Raw genomic sequence first — 16046 nt, forward strand, 5'->3', positions numbered from 1 at the left:
CGGCGGAGCGCAGCGCAGATCACTTTAAAATTATCAATGTATTTTCTTCCCTATTTCAATTACCTTCAGGTATAAATTTGAATGCTTTGAGACCGACCTCGGAGCATTACGGAGGATTGTTACTCCGCGGCATCGAGGAGCACGTTAGAGGATACCGCGGCGGTAGGCGCCGGCATGCCGCGGCATCCCCCGGTATGCGCCGAGGCCTCCCAAGTGCGCCGGGGTAGCGCCGGAACGGCACACTCCTGCACACTAGTCACTAATCCCTTTTGATAGAGTACACGCGACGGCATGCCGCAGCGTCCCCCGGCCTGCCCCGAAGTGCTCCCTGGTGTGCCGGCCGCCAGCGCCGAGCTGGCGGGCGCTCGCGGTATCGCTGGGGAATTTACCTCGCCGGTGTGCGCTGCGCGGCGTAAATCCTCCTCGGTGAGCTGCGCTGCGCTCCGCCGGTTTGCGCAGGCCTTTACTAGGGAATGCTCCCGGTACTGAGTTTGTATGGCGAGAACCGGGAATTCCCGGTTCCGGTATTGTATTTGTATAGAAAACCAGTACCGGGAGCACTCCCTAACCTTTACACAGATCAACCTACACCCAAACTAAACAAACGGCGCGATTTAGGAAATGAATTAAGGCCCGATTCGGATTTTGAAATAGACATCTATTAGATATCTTTTAGACATCACCAAGATACGATAACGATATGTTTAAGATCTAACCTGTCAAATTTGACATTTGCGCGATTCTGGAGATACTCTTGAACGATTTCCACAGGATATGACTTAGAGATCCAATTCACATCTAATAGATATCTTACTCTATCTAGCGTAAAAGTGACATTGGTTGCCCGAATTGCGCTACAAAAGAGAACTGGTTGATATCTAAACTATAACGTTTCTAGAATGGATCTTGTACGTGTCGTCTCTTGTAATACGGCAGTTAGAGATTAACTAGATAAGATATAGTAAAGATATGTGACATCCCACGGGTAAAGGTACCTTATGGCGGTAGGCGCTTACGCTATTATTAACGCCGATTATTATTCCAATATTATTGCGGCGCTATGCGACGTAAGCGCCGGCCACCATAAGGTACCTTTTTCCGTGGAACGTCACATATCTTCACTATTTCATATCTAGTGAATCTGTAATTCATTTCCCGAATCGCGGCGCCAGCCGCCATAAGGTACCTTTTGCAGTGGAACGTCACATATCTTTACTATTTCATTTCTAGTGAGTCTCTAATTCATTTCCCGAATCGAGCCGAAAGCTTGTAATATGGATGCTAGGCGACGATATACATACTTATATAGATAAATACATAGGTACTTTATATACATAGAAAACACCCATGACTCGGGAACAAATATTTGTGTTCATCACACAAATAAATGCCCTTACCGGGATTCGAACCCAGGACCGTCGGCTTCACAGGCAGCATCACTACTAGGCCGGACCGATCGTCAAGTAGTGACATAGGTAATTATTTTCCATCGTATTTTCACGGAAACGTACAAACGTATCTTGCTATTTCAGTCAGTCTCGGTAAAAAAGTACCTACTGAAGTTGACTAAGTAGCATGACAAACACAAACGTTGTTGCCGAGAAAATACGATGGAAAACAATTATGCACTACCTACATCTGTATCTATCTCGACAGTTCGCGTTCAAAAAAATCAGCTAGTCTACAGCCTGGCAAAAAGAGTAGAAATTAAAAAGTGGCAATACTGTAGTGTCGTCCCGTTCTCTTATATAGATTGATTTGAAAGGGATGACACTACAGTGTTGCCAATTTTTTATTTCTACTCTTTTTTGCCAGGCTGTACTTGTTCTACAGATAGAGACATCTATTAGGGTTCCGTACCCAAAGGGTAAAACGGGACCCTATTACTAAGACCGCTGTCCGTCCGTCCGTCTGTCCGTCCGTTCGTCCGTCTGTCACCAGGCTGTATCTCACGAACCGTGATAGCTAGACAGTTGAAATTTTCACAGATGATGTATTTCTGTTGCCGCTATAACAACAAATACTAAAAACAGAATAAAATAAAGATTTAAATGGGGCTCCCATACAACAAACGTGATTTTTGACCAAAGTTAAGCAACGTCGGGAGTGGTCAGTACTTGGATGTGTGACAGTTTTTTTTTTCCTTTTTTTTTGTTTTTTTTTTTTATATGGTACGGAACCCTTCGTGCGCGAGTCCGACTCGCACTTGCCCGATTTTTACGCTACTTTTGATGCTGACTGTACATACATAGTACTTACTGTCACTTTTTTGCTAATCAAAAATGATCCTTATCACCGAGACAGACAGTTGATCATAGGTGTACATGCTCTATTTTTTGTTTTTATAAGATTAAACGATTAAATTGTAGATACCTACCTCAAAAGAACCGCATGTAATCCCTCAGCTAGGATTGTTGACAACTATTCCTGAAAAGATTGTCCTATGCGATTTAACAGATCGTTGACTATCCGTTTTACCTATGTAGTTCTACGTACCTACTCTAAAATTTGAGAATGCGTCTCAAGTCTGGACTAATGATATCTAGGTATAGTCAGACCGAGGTGAGTCTGCAACTATTTTATTTATACCTACGTCATAATTTCATAGAAGTTTGACATTTAAAATAATACTTGCACTGCGTGTGCTATCAAATTCGTTGCAGACTTATCTTGGTCTAACCATATCTGCTTATCATAGAGGTTACCTATGTCTCTACCTTCTTGCTTCATCATATTTGTTCTTAGTTTGCGCTAGCCATGCGTTTGTCATCAGCCACTAGGACGCTCTGACAGGTTATTCGTATAAAAGTACAAGCAAATTTCGTCTCTATAGTAAGCGACTAAGTGGTAACTTTTGATTGAGAACGTCACAATTAATAGAGTAAATGGTCTTTTACTGGCCTCTTTCCAATAACTAAGACACCTTATACTAAAAAAGATACTCTTTAATATTCATATTCACATAATCCAAGTAAATTTTCAGAAAGAATCTTTTTATTTTAGTAATTTTAGTACCTAAGGTTTCCAGTTATTAGCATGTGGCCAGTAATAGACGCTTTACCCTACTTGCCTATAACTTAATTCGTTTATACAGCAATTGTAGGTGGAATTTAAACGAAAATTAAAGAATATAATATACCTGCACTTGTTCTTTTTAGTGTTCTGTACAAAACTTTGTTCACAGAACACTTATGGGATCACTTCGGTCTTGCAAATTAGTTATTTAAACTCTGCCTCTGGATGCGTACTGCGTAGGCATAGTATGTTTTCAAACTGAAAGAAAAATATTTGGAATTCATACTTAGATACCTATGATAAAACAAAATCTAGAAATTGAAAAACTTTAGTGGTGTCAGGCGTGTTTCACTCCGCGATTTCGTCGCTTTTAGCAAAAAGAATAGATAGTATCAAAAAGAAAAGATAGTATAGAGGGGTCCTGTCATTGTAAATTTTGTAGTCACTGTAAATTTACTGCCATCTATCGACACACGACTAAAACTCAAAATGAAAACGTATAAAGTTATCAAAAAATGTATATATATGGATAAATGATTTTATTATTTTTATATCATTTTGATCCATGTTCATTCACTGATATCTATGTGTTAAAATTGTTAAATATGAAACGATGTCGTCACGCCATCTAGCCGAGGATAGCCTAAAGGTGTGTGCGGCATCTATTCGAGAATGACTTTTACTTGAATTCCGAGGCACGTTTTTTCCTTAGACTTTATTCGTCTTATACGAAGTTACATATATCTTTGATAGTATAGAGGGGTCCTGTCATTGTAAATTTTGTAGTCACTGTAAATTTACTGCCATCTATCGACACACGACTAAAACTCAAAATGAAAACGTATAAAGTTATCAAAAAATGTATATATATGGATAAATGATTTTATTATTTTTATATCATTTTGATCCATGTTCATTCACTGATATCTATGTGTTAAAATTGTTAAATATGAAACGGTGTCGTCACGCCATCTAGCCGAGGATAGGCTAAAGGTGTGTGCGGCATCTATTCGAGAATGACTTTTACTTGGATTCCGATGCACGTTTTTTCCTTAGACTTTATTCGTCTTATATGTCTTTGCTTTTAGACATAGGCTGCGCGTGGCGCTGTCGCCACCTAGCGGCCATATCTGTCCTGATCGTAACAGACGCATTTTGTTAGAGAGTGTCTTCTGTACCTAGTACTAATAAATTATTTATTCTGTGGTGGCGCCAACTTATCAGCTTAGTATGGCGGCTTAGTTTTCAATACGCATCTACATAATCATATGACATACTACTCGCCAATAGATGTCACCTTTGCCGCTTCCGGAACTTAGTGATGTTTAAGAAAATTTGTAGATGGCGCGGTAATCAACTGATGTAAAGCGCCATCTATGATCTGGACACTTAACTTTTGAATGCTCTATTCTCTACTATTCGCTAACAGATGGTGCTGAAACCGTAAATTAAAACAAAGTGACTTTTACAAACTTTTAATACTTTGAATAAATTATTTCTTTACAGTTCACACGAGTATGTATATGTTATATTTAATGACATTTTTTAAGGACATAATTCAATTTCTTATAGACTAATGTGGCTATGCCAATATTTACCAAATAAGTGGAGACACAAATCACGCAGAAATCCTGTAGAATGAATAATAAAAGGTAGGCTAAATAAACGCACATAACAACCGACAGCATTGCAGTTAAAAACTGCATTTGCACCACACACAGCTGGTCATACGTAGCTGGAACAAGAATTAAGGTTTTATTTATATCCAAATTATCCAGCAGTAGGTATGTGCTATATTAGCTACAATTATCATTATCATCAAAGATTTATTCATTAATTGTACTAGCCTCCTAAGGCCCAGCCATACAAATGAAAAATGCAAAATTTGCCACAGAAATTTGAACCTACAATGTAGGAAATAGAGTTGATTTTGCGTTGTTCAAAAACTGAACGAAATAAAGCAAAAACAACTCTGTTCCAATGGAATACGATTTAATTTTCATTGAACTGAATAAGTGCTATAGGTAGGACCTTGGGCCTTAGGAGGCTAGATATGTAAAGTCTAGAACAAACTCGGGCTAAGAATTTGAATGTAAATGATAATACGGTAAAATAATCAAAAGTTGTCAATTACTACCAAACACATGGCGTCGTTCAGCGCCATCTTCTTCAGTTATCACTTGCATCTTTTACAATAAGTAAACACTAAACATCTTATACAATCAACGAAACGAATCTTTATCTGAGCCCGGTGCTGAAGGAATGGGTTTGTCAGAACACCAAGGAAATGAAGTAGTTGCGAGTATTTTCATCGCAGGTCAGTCTAACATTTTATTTACAGATCTAATGTAAATGTTTCTAAGATTAGGCACAGTTGCTCCTATGGACGCACTTGTCCCGATGGACCTTTAACTCGACCTGACCTGACGAAATCAAAAATATCGAAAGTGATATAATATGCTAGGCCCCGAAAACAAGGAAAACAACGGGGGAAAACAAAAAACATCCGGCCATAAACGCTATTGAGCTACTTACCTACTATAATAGTGCACCGACCCCAACGTCAATAAATCATTATCAGTAACTGAGTAAACCTGAGATTCACACTTCCCAGGCACTAGGTGCAAGTGTATAAAGCCCATTTGTAATGGCCCATTACGTTAACAGTTACCCACTCGTGAGCTACCAAATAAGCTTAAAGTACTAACTTTGCGCTTAGCTTCTAAGGCTTTCGCAATATTTTTCTCAGGAAAGAGTCACGACTGCGGTGTAGCGGGCGCATCCCGATTGTCGGTTATCGACTTTGCAAGTTAGATTAGCATTGAGTAAGCACTTGGTGCATGTCGATGCATGTTAACAGATTTGTAGCATACGTTAATGTTTGTAGCACGGGCAAAAGTTGCCTTAAAAGTTGTCTTTGACGTTGTTAAGTATATGTTTATACGTCATTCTCATATTTTCCAAAAGAACTCAGGTGTTGTGTTAAAAAAGTACCTAAATACACAAATTCATGATTTGCTAATTTATAAGGATAAGAAGGTGACGATTTCGCAGAAAGTTCGAACGTTTAATTTGGGTGTTACCTATGTTTTCTGCGAAATTTCAGAACCACCATTTTTTCTATCCTAACAAAAGGAAAAATTTCCTATTTCATTACCTAGTTATTTACACATACACTACACATACATACACTTTATAATAAATAATAATAACGTGATGGAAGAAAAGTAAGACAATACGGTTAAGTGTGGCATAGAGACAAGTGTGGCTGGCCTTCACAATGGGACCTATTTACACATTGATTAATCTTATTTGCGAATTCATATATTTGCCATTAAACGCAAGTAGCTAATGCATGAACTTGCAATAAACACTAGATAATCAATGTAATCAATGTACCTACATATAAACAGAGCCCAATATGAAGGCCAGCCACACTTAGCCGTATTGACCTTATGAAAAATGTATGCAATTTATTTTTCTCCATGGGATCAAATGAGCAGGTGACTTTTGACTTTTGAGTACAAAAACAGAAGTCTAAAAGGTTTGAAATAAATAAGCGAATAAACTAAGGTTTTCAGAAAATGTTCAGGTACGTTTGGTTATTTCCGCTACCCAAAGGTTGTCTGGAAGAGATCGCTTTTTAGCGATAAGACCGCCTGTTGTTTACCTCTGCTATTATTCCTGTTTTCTTTTGTATTGTTTTATTTTATTTAGGTGTGCAATAAAGAGTATTTGTATTTCTATTTGTATTGTATGGTATGTATACTTTATATACCTATAGGTACTTACTCATAATAATCATGAGGCAGTAGAAAACAATTCCATAAATGCAATTCGGAATTTCCCACACCGACCCTTTCTCCGCTATGCCAAATCCTTTGGAGAAACTGAAAAAAAAACATAATATTCTATCAGTTAAATAGACTTAAAAGTTTGAAAGAAAACTCTAACTGCAAAAGTAGGTTGGTATCTATAGATGACCATAACTACCATTGGGATGACATGGTACCTACCTACATAAATGATAGATATAACTTAATTACTATTAAGTGGGTGCCCCTTAATACGCCTAACATTAATTGTCATAATATGAATTCGCATAACAGATTTGGCATAAAATAATTGTTCATAACACTGAACAGACATAATAATAAAAAAAACATAACACTTATTGCGCATAATAATGAATCCGCATACTTGTATTATGCATAACATTATTAACTATAACTTTAACTGTCACAAAATGAATTAGCATAATTTTATAAAGCGAGGGAATTAGATGGATCAGGGCAAAACCAACTCGGTTAGGTTCTGGCAGCTTCGTTTCGTTTCGCTCCCGCCTTAGCCTTCGATGTTAGGTTAGGTTAGGTTTTTTTTCTAACAGCCCGATAATAGATACCTATATTCACATCACATCATAATTATTTAACTCCTCAGATCTAATAAAATAAATAAAATAAAATGCCATACAATCAAAATTACATTAAAATAAATAAAACAATATATACTATCAAAATTAAATTTTCAGTACACCTATAACGGGTAAATAGAACCATACCTATAAATTGGTAGTATGGAAAAAATCGTCCAAACTAAATTTAAATTGGCTGCAATGGCTTCCAAATACCGCTTTTTGGTGGCGGAACAATCTTTTTTCTTCCTTTTATATTTATACCATTTAATAATTATGCAAAGTAACATTATGCTTATTACATTTATCCCAAGTCATCGTTATGACAATTTACGTTATGCGCATTAACATTATGCGTACTCAGTTATGCGGAATAAATTATGCGATTTAAAATTTATGCGTAATATACGTTATGCGAATTTGAATTAGGAGTATTACGTATGCGAATCAATATAGGCCCCTATTAAGTCTATTAAACATTTCACTATCTACAATATCTATACATACTTCGCACAAATTATCTTTCCCACAGACAAAACCTTAATAAGTCTAATAACGTAATAACAATATTTTAACCATCAAACCTCACCGCATCTGCGATGAAAAATAGACAAGAGATACCCATTATAATCACGATAAGCGATGATAGACATAAAGGGGAATGTAAATTGGTGACGAAAATTGTGCGCACCCCATCCATTGAGTTATGCTCCATTGAAAGGGCTTTCAAAAATCTCCCCTAGCTGTTTGATGATCCACAAGTTGGAAAATTATTTATGGAAACAGCTTTTACGCTAGACAGAAATGCTTTCTAAAGTGGAATTTGAACCGCGTTTCGCAAGATTGAAGTCCGTTTTAATAATTTTAGTGATTTATTTAACAACTTGGCGCATGCCACATGCATGCATGTTTCTAGATGCACAGTGCAACTTTCGAACTGGAGGTCGTTGGTTCGAATCCTGGCACCAACCAACGAACTATCGGATTATTAATGGCTAGCTTTTCGATAGATTCCATGCACATTGTGTGGAAAGGAAACCAGACTATCAACGTTTCTCTTCTGGGTTGAAAAGTCAAATGGCAAAAGAGTCAATGGCCTTCATTTTTCTGATCCTTAAGCCTTGGGTATCTATCTTGGACTAGGGCCCTGGTAAATTCATATAGATTAATCTTCATGGTTAGATACGTCACAGGAAGGTAATAACATATAGGTACCTATCACGATTTCCCCCACGACTTTACCCTTGTGCCGAGATTATTCTTGTCCCTCAAGCTTGTCGCACGTCGCACCTAATGGTCACGATCACATCCCAAAGAAAGCAGAAAGAAGGCAGAATTCGTTTACAAAACAATGTAATAACAGGTATAGTTGGTTCGCGTTAAGAATGCAGTAAAATTATCTATACTATATTAGAATTACTTACTCAGACGTGAGAACATTCGAGCAGCTGACTTTTTCAGCGAGGTCGCAGAAGGCCTTGTAGTCGGAGTCTGCTTCTGCGGTCATCTCCACGAACAAGGCGTAAGTGGATATCAAGATGCCGGCTATCGCTGCCGATATGATAGCTCTGTCTAAACCTTTTTTACCCATTTTGAAGGTAGGGCTGAAATAAATAAAAAAATATGTTTGTATTTTTGTGTATAGGTAGGTTGATAAAAAGAGCGTCGGCAGTGCGGAGCATTCGATCGCACTCGTAATTTTATTAGTAAAATAATTTAATAGGCATTACTTCGCGGAAATATAAATACGCAAATAAATATAACAAACACCACCAAAAGCACAAAACTCGACACGTGTTTCGCCTAGCTCTCTACGAGGTATCCTCGTCTCCTGAGGAGCTGGATATGTTGACGGTCTGGCGTCCGACAACGGAAACCGGTAGTAGGTACCTATTTAATAAAAACTTTACAAACACTTACAGAGGACAAGCACACGGATCATGTGGCATTTTGTGGACTTGTTTAAAGTGCTTTAAGATTTACATTCAAACTAAAGTAGTTCATTTTCAACCGAAACAGCTTCTAGAGTTATTGTTGGAATAAATTACATTATAAACATAATGAAAATGCAGCAAATGCCTTCAACTGACTGAAATTTGTCAACAATGACTCAATCAAAGTTTTACTTTAATCTTTGCAACCTTATTTGTCATGTATATATATTGCGCAGGTTGTATGCATCGTGTAACCAACGGTTTATAGAAGCACGCAGGGGTCCATGGGACTCATGGGAGCCTGGGGTCCGCTTAACAACTAATCCCAAGAAATGACGTAAGCACTAGTTTTTACGAAAGCGACTGCCATCTGACCTTCCAACCCAGAGGGGAAACTAGGCCTTATTGCGATTAGTCCGGTTTCCTCACGATGTTTTCCTTCACCGAAAAGCGACTGGTAAATATCAAATGATATTTCGTACATAAGTTCCGAAAAACTCATTGGTACGAGCCGGGGTTTGAACCCGCGACCTCCGGATTTTTTAAATATGCAAATTAAATATTTGACATACAACAAAAACGAGCCTACAATAAAACTGTCTTGACGGTCAATTAAACAGCGTTATCCGATCCAAATTTAATTTAGATGCGAGATAAAACAGATATAAATATTGTTTCATTACCAATTCACACGATCTTTTATATAATATGATGTTAAAGGAAGGGGAACCACAAACAGTGTATGAAATGGAATAAAAAATTCGTTTAGTCGACGGATCTGCCCTAATGTTGTAGGTACATCAGAAGGAATTTAGCAGCAAAATGTTTGGAAGTCATATACCTTATACGCTATTTTTTATTTTACTGGAAGCGCGTTTATATTATTTAAACAACGACCCATTTTTAGTTAAGGGAGACCCCTATAAGTATATAAGTACGTGTAATCACACAAACAACAAACAAGCTGCTGGTAAAGGTATTTGTCTAAATTAATATTCTTCTTATATCTCTATGGCCTCTGATTACGATGATGTCTGATTTTGTCTGTGGCAAAATTTGCCTAGACTATTTTTCAGTGATCAACTGATCATACTGTCATTTACCTACAGACTTCACAAGTTCACAGTCTTAAGATCCGTGTATGGGGAATCTACTAATTGAATAACGATGGCATACTATTGTTTTTCGAATTTTACCAGTTATATCTCGGTATCATTCGTGTCATTAACTATGATAATGATAATACACTTATTAATCATCGAAATCACCTCTATCTCTAATAGTAGGTAGGAATTAAGTAGGTGTATTACGATACACGTGCAAAAACAAAAAGTAGGAAATTCGCAACGAGTGGCGGTAAAGTGAAACACAACCGAAGGGAGGGTTTTAAATCGACACGATTATGAAGGTGCCATTAAAATGGTAGTTTAACCTATTAATTCTTATTTTTTTACAATAACAAAAAACAAAACAATTCATACCATTATACATCGAACATATATTATTTAATACTATACGTAAGATACGATACGACATCACACAATGCCATTTAAATATACAAATTCGCTAATAAGAACCTATAAACATCTTACTTACCTTTTATGTTATTTTATAACATAACCACAAATCCTTACGTTTTCATTAACGTTTTATACCTATACAGTTACTTGTTTGTTTATTTAATAACTCGTGTTTATAAATGAGTGTCGAGTGGCACGAACATGCTTACTCAATGGTGACGCGCGTTATACTGAGCAATAGGTACTGAGCCGCTTATGACGCTTATCTGTCGTGTCATGTCATGCGAGTATTATATTAAATTTATTGGTAAGTAATTCAATTTATTGATTTTAACAGCTAAATAGGTACCTAAAAATAGATTTTTAAGATTCCCTGTTGTCACATAAGAACTCTTCCTACGTTCGGGTTCGGATATCTTACAAAATTCTAACTACATATCCCTTTACCCCTGCTTTACACTTTATTACTATTAACTACTACTGTTGAGTGTAATTTAGACAGCCGAACGCAGGCGAGGACGTTTAATATTGCGAGGTATACGATATTTTCCCGTCTAGGTAGGTAGGTCTTATAATAACAGACATAAAATTTATGATCATATTTAATATGGTCAATGATATCATGAGAAGATAAGAATCCACTACTTACCTCAAAATACTATTAACAGTTTCGTCGGCATGGTCAATATTCGCTTCATCAAAGACCATGAATAGCTTTCGCATCTTGAAAACTTGTTTAATTTAATTAACGCTTATAATACTTACCTAAACTAGGTTACAGTTCCTTGTTGCATTTCTTCCGTAAAGTACCTACTACAAACTCTACAAAGGTAAATACAGTAATACAATAGACTAAAAGAGTAGGGTTTGCCGGCCGAGTAGTACTTACCTACAGGCGGTCGAATGTAAGCGAGGTGGTTTAGATAATGAGAGGCAGGTAATATCGCCATTATTTACTATAGGTACTAACTACGTAAGGCCTAATACGACTACTTTATGAGTGGCATTATTTTATTTATCCTCTCAGCAGATCAAAGACCTTCTTTAGAAATTTCCAAAACGATCAGTCATGCGAAGTCAGTTTAATAATACAAGCTAGTGTGATACCTATAAATCAGAATAACAAAATTGTACTAAACAAAAGCGTACGTCACCAGAATATAGGTGGGGAGAGCAATACATAACACAACTGATAAATTTTAATCTCGTTAACTAAAAATAACACGTTAATGTATGCAAAACGTCAATTAAATGACTATACGACTCGTTAAAGTTACGCGCTCCAATAATTCAGAGTCTAGCCAAAGACAAGTAAATAATAATTACGAACTGGCAAATCTTTTTAACTGGTTCACCCGCTCTTGCTTCCACTGACGCCCTTAAAACGCCATACAGTAATGTATGGATATTTTATCTATTGACATGTCGAAGGAATGATTCTAAAATTGCGAGATTCCCTACATGGAAAGTTCTCAGTAGGTAACTTCTTCCTATTTCTTTCGTTTCTGAAATGGGCAACGAAATTTCCTATTTTCCAAATTTGGAAACTCCTTTTATTTTGGTGAAATTCTCACACTTGCGAGGAAATAAACAAAATATTCATTAAATTCATTAAATATGTCGTTGTATCTGGAGTAAGTAAAAATAAATTATTCATTAGGTAATTTAATAAAGTTATTCATGAGTGACATTTCATAAGTCTGTGGGCTCAGTTTTCATTAGTACTTAATAAAAATATGTAATACATAAACTTAACTCAAAAATAACGCTATCAGTTTTCGGCAGCGTTTAACTCTTACCATAAAGCAACATGTTAAGCCAAAAATAAAAAAATCGGCCATGAGCATGTCGGGCCATGCTCAGTGTAGGGTTTCGTAGTTACCATTCTGTCAAAATAGGCCAAACGAGGGCTATTAGTAAGTATCATAAGGGAGTACCTTTGCAGCGCTTTGTACATTACGTCTTTTTACTAAGAAAAGAAAAGAAGATTTTTTGCAATAAGTCACAAACGACTAGACCGATCATGTTCGCTATAGTTTTCATTTCATATTTATTGGACCCGTGGTTCAAAACTTAGAGAGGGGGGGGACACATATTTTTTTTTTCGGAGCGTATATTTCCGAAAATATTAACTATATCTTAAAATAGTTTTAGGAGACCCTTATTCATTTTTAAAGACCTATCCAACGATACCCCACACTAACAGGACAAAGCAAAAAAAAACTTTTTGTATGGGAGGTACCCTAAATTTTTTTTTTATTTTACCGTTCTGTCGCAATGCATGATTTATGTATTATGCCAAATTGCAGCTTTCTAGCACTAAAGATCACGGAGCAAAGCCTCGGAGAGACAGACAGATAGACAGACCTTGCGAAACTATAAGGGTTTCTAGAGGTGACTACGAAACCCTAATAACAATAATTATATATAAAGCCATATTCGCTATAAACATTGATTTCGTCTTATAGTGCTTTTTACAGTTAAAAATTTACTAAAACGTAGTAATATAAAAATAAAATGTTTGTTTCTCAAAAACTTGCATTTTTATTGTTTATTTAATAGCTCTACTATGGCTCTACTACAAATAAAGTTGCTAGGTAAATAAATCTACACACTGTTTACGACATTGTTTTTAAAACATAACTTTATTTTCACCCTTAAATATATAAAAATAAGAGCTGCATAAATACCATCTACTCGTTAAAAATAGCGAAAATATCATCAACTCAAACGCGCCATCAGCAGTTTGTATTTTACGAGAAGGAAGATAGGTGTAAGCGTACGAGTGAAAAGAGTACAACCGAGGCGAGCGCCACATTGCCACAGCCGCCCTATTGTGCTTAGACGTGTTATGTTGGTATCCCTGCTTTAGTTCACCATCGCGACCGCGACGTAGCGTTGGCGTCGTGCAACACCTTTCATTGTATTGACTATTGACTGATTCTCAACATAGAGAATAATGTATAAACTTAATTTAACGTATTATTATCTTAGTTCTTGTTAAATTATAATGTAATATGTCTTAGTTTAAGTGTAATTATGTCTCCATTTACGTGAATGTGAAAGAAGACAGCCCGTCGAGTGCTACGCGGCCATTTTACTTGCAATGCGGCAACGGTGTACAATCCGCCATTGGAAACGGCCAGTGTCTTTCTCCGAGTGCAAGATTTGTATTTTGTTGAATACAGCCTAATATCGACGGATAACCATGAGTGATTCAAGTGAAGTGCGGATTTTAGTGTAGTGAAACACGGTGGTCGGGTGATTCGAATAATGTGCGAACGATGGAAAACGAAGTGAAGCAGCGCAATCAGAGAAATAGGCGAAGGGAACGGGCACAGCGCATGCAAGCACAGCGAGAGAGTAAAGTTAAGGATGGGGACAGCGGCGAGGACGAGTCCCCGGCGAGAGAGAAGCCGCCTCGTCCTCCTACCAGGAGGAAAAAGTCGCGGGAGCCACTCGGAGAGGAGGACATCATCGATGGTTTCGCCATAATGGCATTTCGCACCTACGAAGATCTCGAGGTAAGTACACAAACCCGTCTGTTATCACGATGCAACGCGCGACCATGTATAAGCCGTATTGTCGAACTATTGTGCCTACTGATTACCTTGTCAATATGGCTTGGCCTTTCTTTCTAAACACAGGCACTTATTAGAACACGCTTCAATACTTTGCACAGCCTCGGTTACAATCGCCGATTGGTCAAATTTGATTGTTTGTTTTATATTATTATCGCTACCGCTACAGTGATGCATTCGGCTACATTGTAGCCTACAACTTAATTATCACCTATGTGACAAATCTCGTGAAGAATCTACAAATTTAACAAACGATTATCGTAAATTTATTATTGCAACAATTATCGCAAAGTGGACATTTAAATTGGTATTTATTTCATATTCTCATTACAAAAACAGCGCCTTGTAATCGCTTTGGACGTTGCCTCGGAAGTGCATTGACCTATTGAATGAACCCTAGTGTAAAGAAAGATCAGTCGTAAGTGGATTTTTAGTGCCCTATGATTTTCGCCATAAAAGTTATAGTAAAGATACGTTTGGCGTTACATTTGTAAGACACGATAGTAGTTACATACACCCATGTAATAAAATAACAGTAGATAGCAGCTGACGAGGTCGTACTTCGTAGGCGCGATCTCGGCGCTCGGTGCAGCGGTCTCCCACAAAGTGTAAATTCGGTCTAAGTGGCTTTCGCTCGTTTGTGCTCATTTATCGCCGTCCACAACCGGCAATATGTTGAGTAGGTATGTTAGCATGTGCACAATAAAACTACATTCCGCGCTATCGTTTTAAATTATGGCGACAGGCCTGCCGTTTGTGGCTCGTCGAGCGCCGTACGCGTACTAAAATGCTCGAACAGGTTCCTTTGCTCCTATTTAATTCGCCACATTGCGGTTTGCTTATGCAATTTTTGCTTACAATGAACGTAAGATAATTGTTTACAAGAATGAGGTTTTTTATAGAAATTACGGATCAATCGGCCAGCATATGGCAGACGACGGAAAATAATACCATTTCCTGACTATTGTTAAGTTAAAACCCTATTAAAAACGAGAGAATTATTACCTAATTATTATTATTATTTATGGACAGATAAACAATAGTAATGAAATAACTTCGGCGTCGTCATACGTTTTACCTATATTTACGTCAACAAGATAAAATAGCATCAGATAAAAAATACTGAAAGTCACGTAGGTATACGTATTTAGTATTTTCCCACGTTAATCCTTATTTGGGTTGCGTACCTGTGTTCAATTAAAAACCAGTACCCTTAGGTCCAAAAAGGGTTACACCTTGAATTCAGTTGTCCTTAAGTCCTTACTAGGATCCTAAATAATTCAGTAGGTAAGTAATAAGGTTACTTTTAGGATGCTTGCTTGTTTAATGCTTCTAAGGTCGTTAGACACGACTTTATTGCCTTTATTTTAAGGTCACGTATACTGAACAGTCAATCAATTTGATCCCTGGGCCACTTTGGTGGTAGGTTAGGTAACATTGTTGACACAGTTTTTTGCCCAATTGCGAGCCTTATTGCTACGAGTTACGGTCCACCAGCGATCAATTACGCTTTACTGTTAGTAGGTAGGTTCCTTGTCGCAATGACAATTTACAGTAGAACCTCGATTATACGCACTAATTG

At 37.2% G+C, this 16046-nt stretch overlaps 3 protein-coding genes across 13 annotated transcripts in view; 1 reads left to right on the forward strand and 2 right to left on the reverse strand.

The window, feature by feature from the left end:
• Nucleotides 1–16046, forward strand: part of LOC134796016 (fibrosin-1-like protein) — a 323185-nt gene that overhangs the window by 231327 nt on the left and 75812 nt on the right. For 5 of the 9 annotated variants that reach the window (XM_063767923.1, XM_063767921.1, XM_063767918.1 and 2 more), the window contains exon 1: nt 13769–14407. The exons of 1 other annotated variant lie outside the window; for it this stretch is intronic. In XM_063767923.1, the coding sequence (XP_063623993.1) occupies nt 14168–14407 (240 nt within the window). In that variant the 5' untranslated portion in view covers nt 13769–14167. Of the gene's footprint in view, nt 1–13767; nt 14408–16046 lie in introns of those variants that run through there. 3 more of the 9 variants (XM_063767917.1, XM_063767919.1, XM_063767920.1) reach the window with 1 other exon arrangement.
• LOC134796019 (serine/arginine repetitive matrix protein 1) overlaps nt 1–16046 on the reverse strand; it is a 214925-nt gene that overhangs the window by 161206 nt on the left and 37673 nt on the right. The gene's annotated exons all lie outside the window — the stretch shown is intronic.
• Nucleotides 4477–14871, reverse strand: LOC134796050 (vitamin K epoxide reductase complex subunit 1). Of its 3 annotated transcripts, none has more exons than XM_063767981.1 (4): nt 14422–14871; nt 8854–9033; nt 6808–6905; nt 4477–4750 (listed from the first exon to the last, which is right to left on the reverse strand). In XM_063767981.1, the coding sequence occupies exons 1-4, from the start codon at nt 14451–14453 to the stop codon at nt 4548–4550; spliced, it is 513 nt and encodes a 170-aa protein (XP_063624051.1). In that variant the 5' UTR covers nt 14454–14871; the 3' UTR covers nt 4477–4547. The 3 variants fall into 3 exon arrangements, with proteins under 3 accessions (XP_063624051.1, XP_063624053.1, XP_063624052.1); XM_063767983.1 differs by lacking the exon at nt 14422–14871 and adding an exon at nt 10960–11100; XM_063767982.1 differs by lacking the exon at nt 14422–14871 and adding an exon at nt 9350–9551.

This window comes from Cydia splendana, chromosome 13 (assembly GCF_910591565.1).
Source record: "Cydia splendana chromosome 13, ilCydSple1.2, whole genome shotgun sequence".
Lineage (NCBI taxonomy): Eukaryota > Metazoa > Arthropoda > Insecta > Lepidoptera > Tortricidae > Cydia > Cydia splendana.